The sequence below is a fragment of the Coregonus clupeaformis genome, unplaced genomic scaffold (assembly GCF_020615455.1).
Source record: "Coregonus clupeaformis isolate EN_2021a unplaced genomic scaffold, ASM2061545v1 scaf4560, whole genome shotgun sequence".
NCBI classification, from domain to species: domain Eukaryota; kingdom Metazoa; phylum Chordata; class Actinopteri; order Salmoniformes; family Salmonidae; genus Coregonus; species Coregonus clupeaformis.
The window spans coordinates 2,365-20,613 of record NW_025538014.1 but is presented as its reverse complement, the minus strand read 5'-3'; the positions used below and the strand labels follow the sequence as shown (position 1 = coordinate 20,613).

At 47.3% G+C, this 18,249-nt stretch overlaps 1 protein-coding gene and 1 long non-coding RNA gene across 2 annotated transcripts; both read left to right on the top strand.

The window, feature by feature from the left end:
* Positions 1–14,345: 14,345 nt before the first annotated feature.
* LOC123490736 (protein OSCP1-like) lies at positions 14,346–16,120 on the top strand. Its single transcript, XM_045220609.1, has 3 exons — positions 14,346–14,864; positions 15,603–15,770; positions 16,106–16,120. Exons 1-3 carry the CDS (start codon positions 14,700–14,702, stop codon positions 16,118–16,120), a joined length of 348 nt encoding a protein of 115 aa, XP_045076544.1. The 5' UTR covers positions 14,346–14,699.
* A 567-nt stretch (positions 16,121–16,687) lies between these two features.
* LOC123490735 lies at positions 16,688–17,978 on the top strand. The gene is made up of 3 exons (XR_006661031.1): positions 16,688–16,758; positions 16,911–17,014; positions 17,872–17,978. It is a non-coding gene; the product is annotated as an uncharacterized LOC123490735 (long non-coding RNA).
* The last annotated feature ends 271 nt before the right edge of the window (positions 17,979–18,249 follow it).

Here is an 18,249-nt window from a genome sequence, read left to right as displayed (position 1 = left end):
ATGAGGTACTGGAGACCCCTACCCTCCGTCTGACCGAAGCAGGCGGCGGACGGTGTAAACCAGACCACCATCGACGAGCCGTGGAGGAGGAGGACCAGGCGCAGCAGGGACCAGCGGACTCTCATGGATGGGCTTAATCTTAGACACATGGAAAGTGCGTGCACCTCAGGGAATTAGGCAGTTGGAGCCGGACAGCAGTTGGGCTAATCACTCTTATGATAGGGAATGGGCCAATGAACCGAGGTGCAGCTTCTGCACTCCACCCTGAGTGGCAGGTTCTTCGATGACAACCACACCCTTTGACCAACATGGTAGGTGGGAGCAGGAATTCTCCGACGGTTGGCCCCGGTAGTGTAGCTGGCAAACGGACCTGAGGAGTGTGGCTCGAGCTTGTACCAGGTGCGCGACATCGACGGGCAAAAGCAAGTGCAGATGGGCAAGTAACCTCCTCCTCCTGGCTGGCAAATAGAGGAGGCTGTTATCCATAAACACATTGGAAAGGGGACATACCGATGCAGAGCAGTCAGAGAATCTGTGTGCGTATCCACCCATGTCAATTGCTGCGACCAGGAGTGGGGTTGCGTGAAGTCATGCATCTGCAGTGCCTTCTCGAGCTCCTGATTAGCCCGCTCTGACTGCCCATTGGATTGGGGATGGAATCCGGAAGTCAGACTGACTCGTGGCTCCCAGCAGGTGACAGAACTCCTTCCAAAAAGCGGAGGAGAATTGTGGACCACGGTCAGAAACAACATCCCTGGGCAGCCGTGGATCCGGGAAGACGTGTTCCAGGACCACCCGGGCGGTCTCCTTGGCGGTTGGGAGCTGGGGGAGGGGAATGAAGTGTGCCATCTTGCTGAAACGGTCAACGATGGTGAGAATGACGGTCATGCCACTTGAAGGGGGCAGCCCCGTGACAAAGTCAAGGGGCGATGTGAGACCAGGGACGTCTGGGCACAGGCAGGGGCTGCAGCAATCCGGCTGGGGGCTGGCAGGACGACTTGTGTTGGTTGCAGATGGGCAGGCTTGGACGAATTCCCGTACATCCTTCCTCAGAGAGGGCCACCAGAACCTCTGGGCGAGCAGGTTGTAAGTGCGGGTGGAGCCAGGGTGACAAGCTAGGCGGGAGTCATGTCCCCCACTGAATGACCTGGGACCTCAGGTTTTCGGGGGACAAAAAGGCGGTCAGCTGGGCAAGTGCTGGGACCTGGGGCTGGTTACGAGAGCCTCCAGCACCTGTTCCTCAACAGCCCAGGTCAGAGCTGCAACGATGCAGGGACTCGGCAGAATCGACACAGGGTCCTTGGAGGGGTGTCATCTTCTGGAATTGACGGGAGAGGGCGTCTGGCTTGAGTGTTGCGTGATCCAGCCGGTATGACAGAGTGAAATTAAACCTGGTGAAGAACAGGCCCAGCGGACTGCCGAGTTCCACCGCTTTGGCCGCGCGGATGTACTCCAAGTTCTTATGATCGGTCCAAACGAGAAATGGAATGGTGGACCCCTCCAGCCAGTGACGCCACTCCTCCAAGGCAAGCTTCACAGCCAGCAGCTCACGGTTCCTGTCGTAATTGCACTCAGAGGGGGACAACCGACGTGAGAAAAAGGCACAGGGATGGAGCTTCTATCCTCCGCAGCCCACTGAGAAATCACAGCACTAACTCCCACATCCGAGGCGTCCACCTCCACAATGAATTCCCGGTCCACATCAGGCATCTGGAGGATGGGAGCGGAGGTGAACCTCACCTTGAGGGTACTGAAGGCTTTGTCGGCTGCTGGGGGTCCAGGTGAAGGGTTGCTTGGTGCTGGTTAGAGCAGTGAGAGGGGCAGCAACGGTACTGTAGTTCCGGATAAACTTCCTATAGAAGTTAGCAAACCCCAGAAACTGTTGCAGCTTCTTTCTGTTCTCCGGAACTGGCCAAAGTGACTGCTGATACTTTGGCAGGATCCATTTGGATACTTCCTTCTGCCACTATGTACCCCAGGAAGGCCACTGTCTTGACGTGAAACTCACATTTCTCTGCCTTGGCGTAGAGGGAATTCTCCAGAAGACGATGAAGGACTTGCTGGACATGGCGGGTGTGTTCAGACAGGTTTCTGGAGTAAATTAAGATGTCATCCAGGTAAACGAAGACAAACTTGTTTAACATGTCCCGCAGTACATCATTCACTAGAGCCTGGAACACAGCAGGAGACATTGATGAGGCCAAAAAGGCATAACCAGATACTCGTAGTGGCCTGTTGGTGTATTGAATGCGGTTTTCCATTCATCCCTCCCGGATCCGACTAGGTGGTAAAGCGTTTCTGAGATCCAACTTGAAAAACAGTGGCTCCCTGGAGCAACCAAAAGCAGAGGTGAGCAGAGGCAGAGGGTAACGGTTTTTCACTGTGATGTCGTTGAGTCCCCTGTAGTCGAAGCAGGCAAGAGATCCGTCCTTCTTCCCCACAAAGAAGAAGCCAGCACCAGCAGAGATGAAGATGAACGGATTAATCCTGCGGACAGAGAGCCATTGATGTAGTCCTCATGGACTTTCTCTTCAGGAGCAGACAACGAAAAAGACGACCCGGAGGAGCTGTTCCAGGGAGGAGGTCGATGGCACAGTCGATGGTCGGTGAGGGGGCAGAGATGTGGCTCTTGCTTTGTTAAACACCCTCTGAGACCATGGTAGCATTCTGGGACATTGGAGAGGTCAGGAGCGGAGTTAGTAGGTACTGGCCGAGGGGGGAGGTGCGGCAGCAAGCAGGCAGGTTCGGTGGCAGTCCTCTCCCCACTCCCTGATCACCCCGGTCACCCAGTCGAGCTGAGGCCTTGTGCCGGGCGGAGCCATGGGTAACCCAGGATGAGGGGTTGGCCTGGAGAGGGGAGCAGGTGAAACTGGATAGTTTCTTGATGGTTTCCGGACAGACCCATCGAGACCGGGGGCCGTGACATGAGTGACCGATCCGGGAGTGTCCGTCCCAGTGCCCGGGCAGGAATAGGAGGTGTCAAACGGAGGTTCTCCAGTCCCAGTTGGCGTGCCAGCTTGATCGTCCCATATGTTGGCTTCGGCGCCAGAATCCACCAGAGCAGCCAGGGTGTGAGTTGGAGTCAGAGAGGCGGAGGTGAACTTGCAGCAGGGGTTTCGGTCGGAGGACTGGATGGTCATTGAACTCGACCGGACTCCCCCTACGCCCGTGAGCTCCCAGGCCCAAAGGGCAGGTTACCACACGATGTCCACCCTCCCACAATAGAGGCAGAGGTTTGAGGTGAGCGGCGCTGGCGCTCTGCAGGAGTGAGGGAGGCTCGCCTAATCTCCATAGGCTCAGACTGATCAAGCTGACCTGGGTGAGTGGCAGTAGATGACAGGAGCCCAGTCGGATCTCTCCGAATGCCGGTAGTAGGTGGACTTGGCGCCCTCTCACGACGACGGGTCTGTATCCTTCTGTCGATCCTGACAGTCAGTGCGATGGCTTCATCAAGAGTGGAAGGCAGTTCATGGAGACCAACTCGTCCCTGATATAGTCAGCCAAACTATGGAAGAACGCGTCCACTAACGTGGTGTGTTTCCAAGAACTTCGTCTAGCCAGGGTTCGGAAGTCGATGGAATGGTCTGCGACTGTACGTCTGCCTTGTCGAATACTGAACAGTTCACGAGACGCCTCTGACGGTGGGTGAATCCAGGTCAAACACCTTCAGCATCTCCTCAGCAAACAGGTCGAAGGTTGCACATGCGGGGGGTTTGACGTTCAACTCTGCTGTTCCCCAGAGTCGAGCTCGGCCCGCCAGGTGAGTGATGCATACCCAACTAGCCCTCCGTGGCGAGGTCCTGGCTGCAAGGAGAACTGAAGTCTGCAGCTAGTCAGGAATGGCCGGACCTAGGTTGAATCGCCGTTGAACCGCTCGGGGTTTCCAATCTTGGGTTCTGAGCAGCGGCTGCAATGACCGGGGCAGGTAACTCGGGGCTGGGCTGGTGGGCAGACTGGCTGGGGTAAGGTTGGTGAGGAGTTGAATGAGCATCGGCGAAGTTGTTGTTGCTGCTGCTGGAACTGCTGCTCATGCTCATCGGTTTCCATGTCGGGGAAAGTGTGCGCTGAGTCCATAATGGTCGGATCGCACTGTCACCGATTCAGACAGACGACCAGAGGACCACAATTAGCGTCACACCAGAAAGTTTATTAAACTTAAGGGAAAAGGGAAGTAGGGAGTGAATGAAGGCTCAGGGTAACAGGGATCCCGTCCAATGCGCTGGGTCTGTGCCCCCCCAGTGGCAGCGATGCGTCCCTATGAAGCCGGGTGGTGGGTGGTCCAGAAGTCCTGGGGGGAGACACAGACACAACAGGGCGGAATGAAACCAGGCAGCAGCTACAGTTCAAGGAATCCAAAATACGTAGTAGCAAAGGCAGAAGGCTGGTCAGAGTTACCGGGATTGAAGAGTAGTCAGGAGTCGTAATGGCAGAAGCAGGTCTGGATCTCCTAAGGCAGAAGAGTATCCAATAAACAGGCAGGTCCGGGGTCACAAACCAGGGTGAGCCAGAAGCGCAGCAAACAGGTTCCGTGAGCTTGCAGACGATCTGACACCGGAGAGCTGGAAAGACAGGGCCTTAAATACTGGGAGAGGTTAGTGGGTAACCTGCAGCGCAGCTGGCAGAGTAATTAGAGCCGAGCAGAGCAGGGACAGGTGGAGCTAGTTAGGGCTGAGTAGAGAGAGGGAGGTGAGCAGAGGGAAGATAGTGGAAACCAATTAAGGTGGGCAACCCGGTGGAGTGAGAGGGCTCATGACACAAACAGCTAGTAATGCAGGTGTAGAAGCACGGTGGCTAGGAAAACTCCTAGAAAGGCGAAAGCCTAGAAGAAAAGAGAGGAACCAGGCTATGAGGGGTGGCCAGTCCTCTTCTGGCTGTGCCGGTGGAGATTATAACAGAACCATGCCAAGATGTTCAAAAATGTTCATAAGTGACAAGCATGGTCAAATAATAATCAGGAATAAATCTCAGTTGGCTTTTCATAGTCGATCATTAAGAGTTGAAAACAGCAGGTCTGGACAGGTAGGGGTTCCATAACCGCAGGCAGAACAGTTGAAACTGGAATAGCAGCAAGGCCAGGCGGCTGGGGACAGCAAGGAGTCACCACGGCCGGTAGTCCCACGTATGGTCCCAGGGCTCAGGTCTCTCAGTTGGCTTTTCCTGTCGATCATTAAAGAGTTGAAAACAGCAGGTCTGGGACAGGTAGGGGTTTCGTAGCCGCAGGCAGAACAGTTGAAACTGGAATAGCAGCAAGGCCAGGCGGACTGGGGACAGCAAGGTGTCATCATGCCCGGTAGTCCTGACGTATGGTCCTAGGGCTCAGGTTCTCAGAGAAAAGAGAGAACGAGAGAATTAGAGAGAGAGACATACTTAAATTCACACAGGACACTGGATAAGACAGGAGAAGTACTCCAGGTATAACCAACTAACCCCCAGCCCCCGACACATAAACTACTGCAGCATAAATACTGGAGGCTGAGACAGGAGCGGTCCGAAGACACTGGGCCCCATCCGAAGAAACCCCGGACAGGGCCAAACAGGAAGGATACCCCACCCATCCCAAAGCACAGCCCCCGCACCACTAGAGGGATATCCCCAACCACCACCTACAATCCTGAGACAAGGCCGAGTATGCCTACAGAGGTCTCCACCACAGCACAAACCAAGGGGGCGCCAACGACAGGAAGATCACGTCAGTAACTCAACCCACTCAAGTGACGCACCCCCCCAGGGACGGCATGAAAGAGCACCAGCAAGCCAGTGACTCAGCCCCTGCAACAGGGTTAGAGGCAGAGAACCCCAGTGGAGAGGGGAACCGTTCCGCAGAGACAGCAAGGGCTGTTTGCTGCTCCAGCCTTTCCGTTCACCTTCACCTCCTGGGCCAGACTACACTCAATCATATGACCTACTGAAGAGATAAGTCTTCAGTAAAGACTAAAGGTTGAGACCGAGTCCGTCTCTCACATGGGTAGGCAGACTGTTCCATAAAAATGGAGATCCTATAGGAGAAACCCTCCTCCCGCTGTTTGCTTAGAAATTCTAGGGGACAATTAGGAGGCCTGCGTCTTGTGACCGTAGCGTACGTATTGGTATGTACGGCAGGACCAACTCGGAAAGATAGGTAGGAGCAAGCCCATGTAACGCTTTATAGGTTAACAGTAAAACCTTGAAATCAGCCCTTGCCTTAACAGGAAGCCAGTGTAGGGAAGCTAGCACTGGAGTAATATGATCAAATTTCTTGGTTCTAGTCAGGATTCTAGCAGCCGTATTTAGCACTAACTGAAGTTTATTTAGTGCTTTATCCGGTAGCCGGAAAAATAGAGCATTGCAGTAGTCTAACCTAGAAGTAACAAATGCATGGATTAATTTTTTCTGCATCATTTTTGGACAGAAAATTTCTGATTTTGCAATGTTACGTAGATGGAAAAAGCTGTCCTTGAAACAGTCTTGATATGTTCGTCAAAAGAGAGATCAGGGTCAAGAGTAACACCGAGGTCCTTCACAGTTTTATTTGAGACGACTTTACAACCATCTAGATGAATTGTCAGATTTAACAGAAGATCTCTTTGTTTCTTGGGACCTAGAAACAAGCATCTCTGTTTTGTCCGAGTTGTAAAACGTTTTCAGCCATCCACTTCCTTATGTCTGAAACACAGGCTTGAATGCGAGGGCAATTTTGGGGCACCATGTTTCATTGAAATGTACAGCTGTGTGTCATCCGCATAGCAGTGGAAGTAACATTATGTTTTCGAATAACATCCCCAAGAGGTAAAATATTAGTGAAAACAATAGTGGTCCTAAAACGGAACCTCGAGGAACACCGAAAGTACAGTTGATTTGTCGGAGGACAGACCATTCACAGAGACAAACTGATATCTTTCCGACAGGTAGGATCTAAACCAGGCCAGAACTTGTCCGTGTAGACCAATTTGGGTTTCCAGTCTCTCCAAAAGAATGTGGTGATCGATGGTGTCAAAGGCAGCACTAAGGTCTAGTAGCACGAGGACAGATGCAGAGCCTCGGTCTGACGCCATTAAAAGGTCATTTACCACCTTCTCAAGTGCAGTCTCAGTGCTGTGATGGGGCTCTAAAACCAGACTGAAGCATTTCGTATACATTGTTTGTCTTCAGAAAGGCAGTGAGTTGCTGCGCAACAGCTTTTTCTAAAATTTTTGAGAGGAATGGAAGATTCGATATAGGCCGATAGTTTTTTTATATTTTCCGTCAAGGTTTGGCTTTTTCAAGAGAGGCTTTATCACTGCCACTTTTAGTGAGTTTGGTACACATCCGGTGGATAGAGAGCTGTTTATTATGTTCAATATAGGAGGGCCAAGCACAAAGCAGCTCCTTCAGCAGTTTAGTAGGAACAGGATCCAGTATGCAGCTTGAAGGTTTAGAGGCTATGATTATTTTCATCATTGTGTCAAGAGATATAGTACTAAAACACTTGAGTGTCTCTCCCGATCCCAGGCCCTCGCAGAGCTGGCAGATCCAGGACAGCTAAGCCCTGGAGGAATACGCAGATTCAAAGAGGAGTCCGTAATTTGCTTTCTAATGGTCATGATCTTTTCCTCAAAGAAGTTCATGAATTTATCACTGCTGAAGTGAAAGCCATCCTCTCTTGGGGAATGCTGCTTTTTAGTTAGCTTTGCAACAGTATCAAAAAGAAATTTTGGATTGTTCTTATTTTCCTCAATTAAGTTGGAAAAGTAGGATGATCGAGCAGCAGTGAGGGCTCTTCGGTACTGCACGGTACTGTCTTTCCAAGCTAGTCGAAGACTTCCAGTTTGGTGTGGCGCCATTCGTTCCAATTTCCTGGAAGCTTGCTTCAAAGCTCGGGTATTTTCTGTATACCAGGGAGCTAGTTTCTTATGACAAATGTTTTTCGTTTTTAGGGGTGCAACTGCATCTGGGTATTACGCAAGGTTAAATTGAGTTCCTCAGTTAAGTGGTTAACTGATTTTTGTCCTCTGACGCCTTGGGTAGGCAGAAGGAGTCTGGAAGGGCATCAATGAATTTTTGTGTTGTTTGAGAATTTATAGCACGACTTTTGATGCTCCTTGGTTGGGGTCTGAGCAGATTATTTGTTGCGATTGCAAATGTAATAAAATGGTGGTCCGATAGTCCAGGATTTTGTGGAAAAACATTAAGATCTACAACATTTATTCCATGGGACAAAACTAGGTCCAGAGTATGACTGTGGCAGTAGTAGGTCCAGAGACATGTTGGACAAAACCCACTGAGTCGATAATGGCTCGAAAGACTTTTGGAGTGGGTCTGTGACTTCTCCATGTGAATATTAAAATCACCAAAAATTAGAATATGATCTGCTATGACTACAAGGTCTGATAGGAATTCAGGAAACTCAGAGAGGAACGCTGTATATGGCCCAGGAGGCCTGTAAACAGTAGCTATAAAAAGTGATTGAGTAGGCTGCATAGATTTCATGACTAGAAGCTCAAAAGATGAAAACGCCATTTTTTTTTTGTAAATTGAAATTTGCTATCGTAAATGTTAGCAACACCTCCGCCTTTGCGGGATGCACGGGGAATATGGTCACTAGTGTAACCAGGAGGTGAGGCCTCATTTAACACAGCAAATTCATCAGGCTTAAGCCATGTTTCAGTCAGGCCAATCACATTGAGATTATGATCAGTGATTGGTTCATTGACTATGACTGCCTTTGAAGTGAGGGATCTAACATTAAGTAACCCTATTTTGAGATGTGAGGTATCACGATCTCTTTCAATAATGGCAGGAATGGAGGAGGTCTTTATCCTAATAAGATTGCTAGGTGAACACCGCCATGTTTAGTTGCCCAACCTAGGTCGAGGCACAGACACAGTCTCAATGGGTATGGCTGAGCTGACTACACTGACTGTGCTATTGGCAGACTCCACTAAGCTGGCAGGTTGGCTAACAGCCTGCTGCCTGGCCTGCACCCTATTTCACTGTGGGGCTAGAGGAGTTAGAGCCCTATCTATGTTGGTAGATAAGAGGAGAGCACCCTCCAGCTAGGATGGAGTCCGTCACTCCTCAGCAGGTCAGGCTTGGTCCTGTTTGTGGGTGAGTCCCAGAAAGAGGGCCAATTATCCACAAATGTTATCTTTTGGGAGGGCAGAAAACAGTTTTCAACCAGCGATTAAGTGCTGAGACTCTGCTGTAGAGCTCGTCACTTCCCCTAACTGGGAGGGGGCCAGAGACAATTACTCGATGCCGACACATCTTTCTAGCTGATTTACAAGCTGAAGCTATGTTGCACTTGGTGACCTCTGACTGTTTCATCCTAACATCGTTGGTGCCGACGTGGATAACAATATCTCTATACTCTCACACTCGCCAGTTTTAGCTTTAGCCAGCACCATCTTTAGATTAGCCTTAACGTCGGTAGCCCTGCCCCTGGTAAACAGTGTATGATCGCTGGGTGATTCGTTTTAAGTCTAATACTGCGGGTAATGGAGTCGCCAATGACTAGGGTTTTCAATTTGTCAGAGCTAATGGTGGGAGCCTTCGTGCCTCAGACCCCGTGAACGGGAGGAGTAGAGACTAGAGAAGACTCAGACTCAGACTCCGACTCGCTACATAATGGGGAAAACCGGTTGAAGGTTTCTGTCGGCTGAATGAGCGACACCGGTTGAGCATTCCAACAGTATTTCCTCCAGAAGCCATGAGAAAGTTGTCCGCCAGTGCGGGGACTGTGCGGGGGGATTTATACTAACGTTACTGTCTGTACTTACTGGTGGCACAGACGCTGTTTCTTCCTTTCCTACACTGAGATTACCCTTGCCTAACGATTGCGTCTGAAGCTGGGCTTGTAGCACAGCTATTTTCGCCGTAAGGCGATCGTTCTCCTGTATATTATGAGTACAGCGACTGCAATTAGAAGACATCATGTTAATGTTACTACTTAGCTTCGGCTGTTGAAGATGTTGATGAACCATGTCCAGATAAAGCGTCCGGAGTGAAAAAGTTGAATAAGGGAAAAAGTGCATAAGATTAGAGTGTATAATTATGTTTATTGATTTGAGGGTACATCCTTTGCTCATTATCACCAAAAGTTCATTTTCATCAAACTTGTAGGATCAACCAATCACGGCTTTTGAAATGATGACTCATACCTAGCAACGGGGTCAACCACACCTCCTCACTAAGATAGGATTTTTCATCCATTCCTGGCTCAGAGTTCACTGAAAATGTTCTGGAATCACTTCTAAGCTAAAACTCCTGGCAAGGAATTTTTAGGTTAAGTTAGGAGCTCTCTGAGAGGATTCTCAGAATCTTTAAGGATACGGGCCCTGGTTTGGACTCTCCACCGTAGTAGCCCCCAAGGAAACCCCTACACACCTCCCTGAGCACTGACTGGACCATCCCTTGAGAGCCCTCTGTTGCCAGGAAATAGTGGGATCATGAGTGGTTAACCAGGGAAGTCCCAACACCACAGGATACGCAGGAGAATCAATCAGATAGAGACTAATCCTCTCCTCATGACCCCCCTGCGTCCTCATTAAGAGTGGAGCGGTAACCTCCCTGATTAGACCTTACCCTAGCGGGCGACTATCTAATGCGTGGACAGGGAAGGGCACATCAACACGAACAGTAGGAATCCCTAACCTATGAGAATATTGACGATCAATAAAATTCCCAGCTGCGCCTGAATCTACTAGCGCCTTATGCTGGGAATGAGGAGAAAACTCTGGAAACACAACCTCTATACACAACTGACCAACAGGGAGCTCTGGGTGAGTCGGGTGCCTACTCACCTGAGATGGTCGACCAGTGCTCTGTTTACTGCCTCGACTCCCTGGGGACCCTCCCCAGCACCGACCCACAGTGTGTCCTCTGCGGCCACAGTTGGTGCAGGGGATGGCCCCTCTCCTGGTCTCCTTAGCGCAGCACCTCCCGGAGCTCCATGGGGGGTAGAGTCGAGGTGCTGGGATGGAATGAATGGGCCCTGATCAGAACGTCCGTGGGTCTCCAACAGGTTATCCAGCCTGATGGACATCTCCACCAGTTGGTCCAGGTTGAGATTGGAATCCCTGCAGGCCAGTTCCCTCCAAACGTCCTCCCTTAGGCTGCACCAATAGTGGTCGATCAGGGCCCTCTCATTCCTTCCGGCGCTGGCTGCCAACGTCCTGAACTCCAGCGCAAAATCCTGGGCGCTCCCTCCTCTCCTGTCGTAGGTGGAACAGACGCTCGCCTGAAATCCTTGTAGCGGACCGATGCAGCGCAATTCCCTCCCCACTCGGCGTTGGCCCACTCGAGTGCCTTCCCCCGACAGACAGGAGATGAGGGCGGACACGCTCTGTATCCCGAGGGCGCCGGTGAATGGTTGCCAGGTAGAGCTCTACCTGGAGAAGGGAAACCCTGACACCCGGCTGGTGTACCTCATATGCCCTCTGGAGCGAGAGCCGAATCCCACTGGGCCCAGGTGGAGAAGGGGTGGACTGTGGTATGGGTGGTAGAGTGGTTGGAGGAGGTGTGGAAAGGCCACCTCTCTCCCAACGGTCCATAGTATTCATCACCCTCTCCATGGCGGTGCCGAGCGCCTGGATGATACTCTCCTGTCGTTGAAATCGTTCCTCCATCGAGTCGGGCTGTACCTGCTGACTCCATAGATGGTGCGTGGTTCTGTAACGAGTGTCAGTGTAATGCGGTGGATCAAGTCAGGCGCAGGACACAGAACTCAAGAAACGTACTTTTACTGAAAATGAGTAAAGAAAACAACACAGAAATACCTCCAAACAGGAAGGAACTAACCTGCTCACCAATGACACACGAAAAGAAAAACAACCACGCACAAAACACATTGGGAGCCACTGGGTTAAATAGGGAAGGCGTGATTACTATAATGGGCAACAGGTGTGTGACATTAGACAACAGGTGCAACATAGAAACATAGAACATAGATCGGCAGTAGCTAGTATTCCGGTGACGACGAACGCCGCAGCCTGCCCGAGCAAGGAAGAGGGGCAGCATCGGCAGAATCCGTGACACATACATATTCCATGTCTCAATTGTCTCAGGTTAAAGAAGGATTTTTATGCCTTTCTCTCCTCCCTTCATCTACACTGATTGAAGTGGATTTAACAGGTGACATCAATAAGGGATCATAGCTTTCACCTGGATTCACCTAATTTTTTGTCTGTGACATTTCCTTACCTGTAAAGGGTGTTTTATAGTCCTCTAATCCCCCAGTTTGTAGCAAAGGTTGACTGTGATCCTGTTTGTGAAACCGTCTCTTGGATAACTGACTGTAAGACTATTAGAGTAAACCCACACTGCTCTGTGGCTCACAAATGTACATAAAATATATTAGGAATGTGCATCATTCACTGTACATGTCCCGCCCTAAGTCACACACTAATACGTTCCATGATACTGTACTGTAATAAATTAATATCAGTTCCAAAGAATGCATAAATGATGACTATGAGAGAGTTGTGGGACAATATGACTTTGGAATGGTTCCTTTTAGCGATACAGAAACATGATGAGTAGACAAAATAATTAAACTGTAATGTTTGAGTGCTGATCTCCCCTTTTATGATCATGGAAATACGAGCCAGTCATGAATGCAAGTATTTTCATATTGTAACACAGCCATCAGTGGCATGAAAGAAGCTATTCATTGCAATGTTTGATTTCAGTTTATAAAACTTTTCTGGTCATTCTTATGACTCCTCAACAACAGGGACCATGCTTATATTCAACTTGTATTTTATATTTCGAATAGTCACTATTTATAAGTAACAGTTTTTTTTTTTAGGTTTGGCTAGATCAGCCCCCACCAGATAATGTCCTGTCAAAAAATTATCTCAATGGACAAATTTGTTTCAAAGGGCATATCATGCTATAAGAAAGCTGGATCATGGAAAGGTTAACCTCGGTCCCCAGAGCAGGCTGGTGGGCGAGATTATGGAAAGGTTACTTGCTTCAGTGTTAGACTGCGTTATCATTTTTAACCTATATTACCAGTAAGTACATCAACTGTAATGTGTGGATTTTCATCCAAATATTGTTCAAAATCCTAGTTGTAACCACAGAGATCCTATGTAATTATATGGTTGTAACCAGCTCTGGTTGTAATCACTGGAAAGATGGTGGTTGGGCTATGATGTGGTTCAATTTGTCTGATTGGTTGTGTTCTGCTGTGCCACGTGATTTTGAGCGAATCAAGTAGCTACCTGTCATGCGCACATGCTCAATTTGTGATTGAAGAGGTTGAAGAACCCACCGACCACCTGGATTAAGCTAATTTAAACGGTCGATTTTAGCCTTTTGACATTATGCATTTACTACAAGGTTAGCAGATAGATAGTTATCCACAGTCTCAGTACAGCACGGTACACCAATACAGAAAGGGAGCTAGCTAGCTAGCTAATCCTCTGTTTCTACAAGATGTCTATGAGGACACTTCCTCTGGTTTTTATTAACCTCGGTGGAGAAATGCTCTATATTCTGGACCAACGTCTTCGGGCTCAGAATACCGCCGATGATAATAACAGAAAGGTAATCTGTAACTAGATTAGCATAGCTAGCTACTGAAGTCATGTTAGCAGCCCACACAGTAGGCTGGCAATTAATCCTGACCCTTTCTAATTAGCCTAACTAGTTAGATGACTACCCTCAACCACAGTAGTCACAGATTAATAGGGGAAACGTATTCATCTGTGCCGGGGTAGGCAACCCTGGTCCTGGAGTGCCGCACTTCATGTTTTGATTTAACCAACCTGGAATCTTTGAACTGATCAATTAGCTCAGTTGGTCAGGTGTGGTGCCTCGTTGAAACTAAATCCTGCAGTACCTGCGGCCCTCCAGGAACAGCGTTGCCTACCCCAGATCTGGGCAATTCGGTAACAGAGTGATGCTGAGACTCAGATGTTTCACTTTTAAAATGTATGTCAAACAAAACCAATGATTGCAAAAGTTAAACAAACAGTAAAGCTCTATGCACAATGACTACTGTTAACAATTTCAACAGAACATTTTACAAAAACACATTTACTTAAAGAACAGTGCAGATGCAAAGTTTGGTAACAGAATTATGGTTTGGGCTGCCATTCTGTTACCAACCTTTGCATCTGCACTGTTCAAGTAAATGTTTTTTAAAAATAGTCTCAGCATCACTCTGTTACCATGTCACTCTGTTACTTTGCCCATCTTTAAACCTATGAGTTAATTAAAGTATATTTGGTGTAGTAGCAGTTTGAATTTAACCATCTTCCCCCCCCCCCCTTAACATATTATATTTGTCCCCTCCTTGACATGTGTATTTCCCTAAACATCACTTTATTGCAGGTGTATGGTCAGAGGACGACAGAAAAGAGGTATCGTCCTAGCCAGTCAGATCCCTCTCCCCATGTATCCTAGCTGTAGCCTATATCCTGTACTACTGTATTATTAGTCAGTGTAGCCTAGGTCCAATACATTAGTGAAAGATGTGACTGGTTCAGAAAGCTTGTCATACAAGACAGCACTGCAATTATATGATGTTCAACAATCTTATATATTGGACATGCGTTGAATTTATAAAATTAATTATTGCTGTGTCACATTTGCTCAATTTTAGATTCCTTTCTGTACCTCCATTTTATCACCTTTTTTTAATCACCTAAAATGCATTCATAACCAAATAGTTTAACTTTTTTTTTATTTTTTTTTTATCCTTCATAAATTAACTGTGTTTCTGTCTCTGTCCTATCATGTCTATAGTTATGAATGACATTGTTGCCACCATGTTCAATAAGGCCTTTATGGAGGAACTGCTGAAGCCTCAGGACCTCTACAGTCATGGGGCTCTGAGAAGAGTGCTAACACGACTAGCCCATGCCTCCATCATGAGGCTCAACCCCGCCAGCATGGATAGGGTAGGCAACATACTGTAGACTATAGCCCCTAATTCGAATAATCAAAGCTTAGAAATTACTTGGTGATTTAAAGCCTCCATGCAGTCTGTTTTAATGTAATTTTTAAATAATCGCTGTATGGCTAATAAATAACTTTATTTCATGAAAATAACGGCAAATTTATTTTCATTTTTTGACATTTAAATGCTTAGTCTGATCGTGTGGCCTTGTTGATACAAATTTAAATATATTTACATACACAGCCCTGATTAGCGGATAGAATTGACCCTACCCAGCTATCCCCCTTCAAAGTAGGAGGATACATATGCAAATAAAAGATGACTGGTCATTGGTCAGAATAATCAGATCAGATTGTGATGTCATGCTATGGACCAAAACCCCATCCCACCTGAACAAGCTGGAATTCCAGGAATTATTTTCAAAAAGCTCTTGCATTAAAAGGGCATTATCATTTTCACAATTTCAGAGTGTTACGTCGACCTCAGAGTGTAAATAATATATATAATAATCAAACAGGAAAAATACGTTTTTCACTGCACTGCCCCTTTAAATCAGCTGTGTAGTGCTAGGGGAAAAACTAAATGTGAAACGCTGCGTCATATCCCTTTTAGCCTCGACCCCTAGGCCCGTCAACAGGCCCCTTTCAAATATGAGGAAATTAGAAAGATACTATTCATCATATTTTGCATTTAACATGCTGTCATTTGTGTTTTCTGTTATCTGCTGTTTTCTGTGTAGCTTTATGAATTGATGGTGATGGCTTTCAAATACCAACTCCTGCTATGTCCACGTCCCAGAGACCTGCTGATTATTTCATACAATCACATAGACACCATCCGGGAGTTTGTGAGAGACACCCCCAGTGTTCTCAACCAAGTGGACGAGACACACCGAAAGATCATTGAGGTAGGGGCCTGTCACTGGCACTCTATTCCCTATATAGTGCACTACTTTTGATGAGGGCCCATATAGCCATTTTTTTTTTACAAGCAAGTGTCATGTTCGAGTGATCTGTGTGCATGCTCGCAACAAAAGCCCTGTAGCAGATAGCTATACACTGATGTCGGGACCTTGACAAACTTAGCACTGAGTGAGTGATGACCATGAGAACACAAGACTGATGGCTATAGCTATGCTCAACAAGTATTTTATTCTTCTGGCTTATCAAGCTCTATTTGTGATATTTTGCCTCGCTAGATTGCTAGGTAATCAATCCTCTGATTACATCTGTGATGTTGTAGACGATAACCATCTGATTACATGTTTCAAAACTCATGAGCTGCATCTGGAGTCAGATGTGATCTTATTTACTTCTATGTAAACAAAAATGGTTTCTGAATCCGGAACTGCACACTCAACTTTTCATGACACGGCTGGAAATGGGTCTATAGGGCTCTGGTCAAAAGTAGTGCACATGTAGGGGAATTGGGTGCAGCCTGATTCATTGTGCTCCCGAGTGGCGCAGCGGTCTAAGGCACTGCATCTCAGTGCTTGAGGCGTCACTACAGACCCCCTGGTTCTATTCCAGGCTGTATCACAACCGGCCGTGATTGGGAGTCCCATTGGGCGTGCGACAATTGGCCCAGCGTTCTCTGGGTTTGGCCGGTGTAGGCCGTCATTGTAATAAGAATTTGTTCTTAACTGACTTGCCTAGTTAAATAAAGATATAAAAAAGAAATGGTGACAGATTACATGCATGCTTTACCTAAACTACAGAAAGATGATGGCCTTCATCTGCTGTCTCACCACGTCCTGCTTGTGATGCCAAGCTAAGTCTGATGTACCCTTTTTTCTACTCTTCCTGTTTGCTAAAGGTGTACACACCTTGTCTGATGGGGAATTTCAACTCCTCCGACAAACGCTTCTCATATTCCTTCAAGACATGCATGTCAGGGTAAGTCCCTTTTTATCTTTATCGGCTGTTGAAAACTAAAGAATGTTATTTCTGTATAAAATACAATTATTTCCCATGCAAATAGAGTATTTTGACCGATTCTGCTGTTGAAAAAAAACGAACGGAAAAAACATGAGTATTGTCTCTACCAGGTATCACTTTTCCTCAAGAATAAAGTACAGAATCCCAATGGACGCTTTGCTCTCTCGACCACAGGCCCAGTGCCCCATGGGATAGAAGTCCCTGGGTTAATCAGGTAATCTACTTAGCAGTAGCCAATGTGGAGTCGCCAGAAAACGCCTAAGATCTGGTTTTCAGGGATATAGAATTTTCAACCTAACTTCCATTTCCCCTGAAAACGGAAGTGGGAACTCCGCTCAGGCTTCTTTCCACACCTGCTACGTTAGGTTAACTTGGCAGTAATCAGCGACAAGGGGGTGTTAAACATATTTGGAACCACTAGTTAACGGATCAACTCTATCTGGTCTCCATGAGTAGTGTTATGATGAGTTTCTCAGGTATCAAGTAATTTAGAATGTAAGGATATACTTATACACTTTTGGTGGGGGAGGTCATATAAGATATTTAATAGGTACCATGGTTCGTTATAACAGAAGACATAGCTTTGCCTCTTGCTATTCGAACTCACCTAGAACAAAGAACATATCTCAGCTTATATACACTCTGTTACACGTTTCTTCACGAACATCTGGTACCCATCAGTGGGCACTCCCTCCTTTGATGTTATTACCCTTTACCCCAAGTCAGTGTATCCTGTCCATCAATCATTCTAAGATCAACATCAGTAATCTCCTTTGACATAAGGAATGCAGACTCTGTGGCACCAAGTCACTTATCCACTAACTCTAACCTTGTTTCCCATAACACTATAAAAACCTCATCAAGTAGTGACTGAGAGGTCATATAGAAATGCATGTAAAGGCCAAGAGGAATTTTATTGACGGTCATGCATTGCATGCTACAGTTAGTGGTAGTATTTTGATAGTCTGTTCCTTTTTCTACTAGCTCCCTTTTTAGATGCGTTTCAACCTGAAGACATCAATGTAACCAATCTGAATTCAGGGTTTCATCTCTGACTTCCTGTTATCACAGGATGTTTAGTAGTAATGGGAAGGAGTGGAAGAGATGGGAGTTCCCCACTGGAGGCAGTTACACCAGCTCCATCCGAGTGGGCTCCTTTGAGCGGTTTGGGGATAGAGTCATCCAATTGGGACAAATATGTAAGTAGCTACCTACTTCACCTGGCATGGAGGCTCGACCATTAAAATGCCTCAAAAAGCCTGGGTAGGGAGTTGGAAATCTATATTGGCTGTTTGTTTTAAAACCGATATGTATCTGTTGAATTCTAACAGGTACAGTGTGACTCAACCAGAAGAAACTCACACATCCGAGAACTATTCTCAAAAGGTAGAACTCCTGAACACACTTCATTCAACTTAACATGCCCTCATTTTTGTCATCAGGGACAGT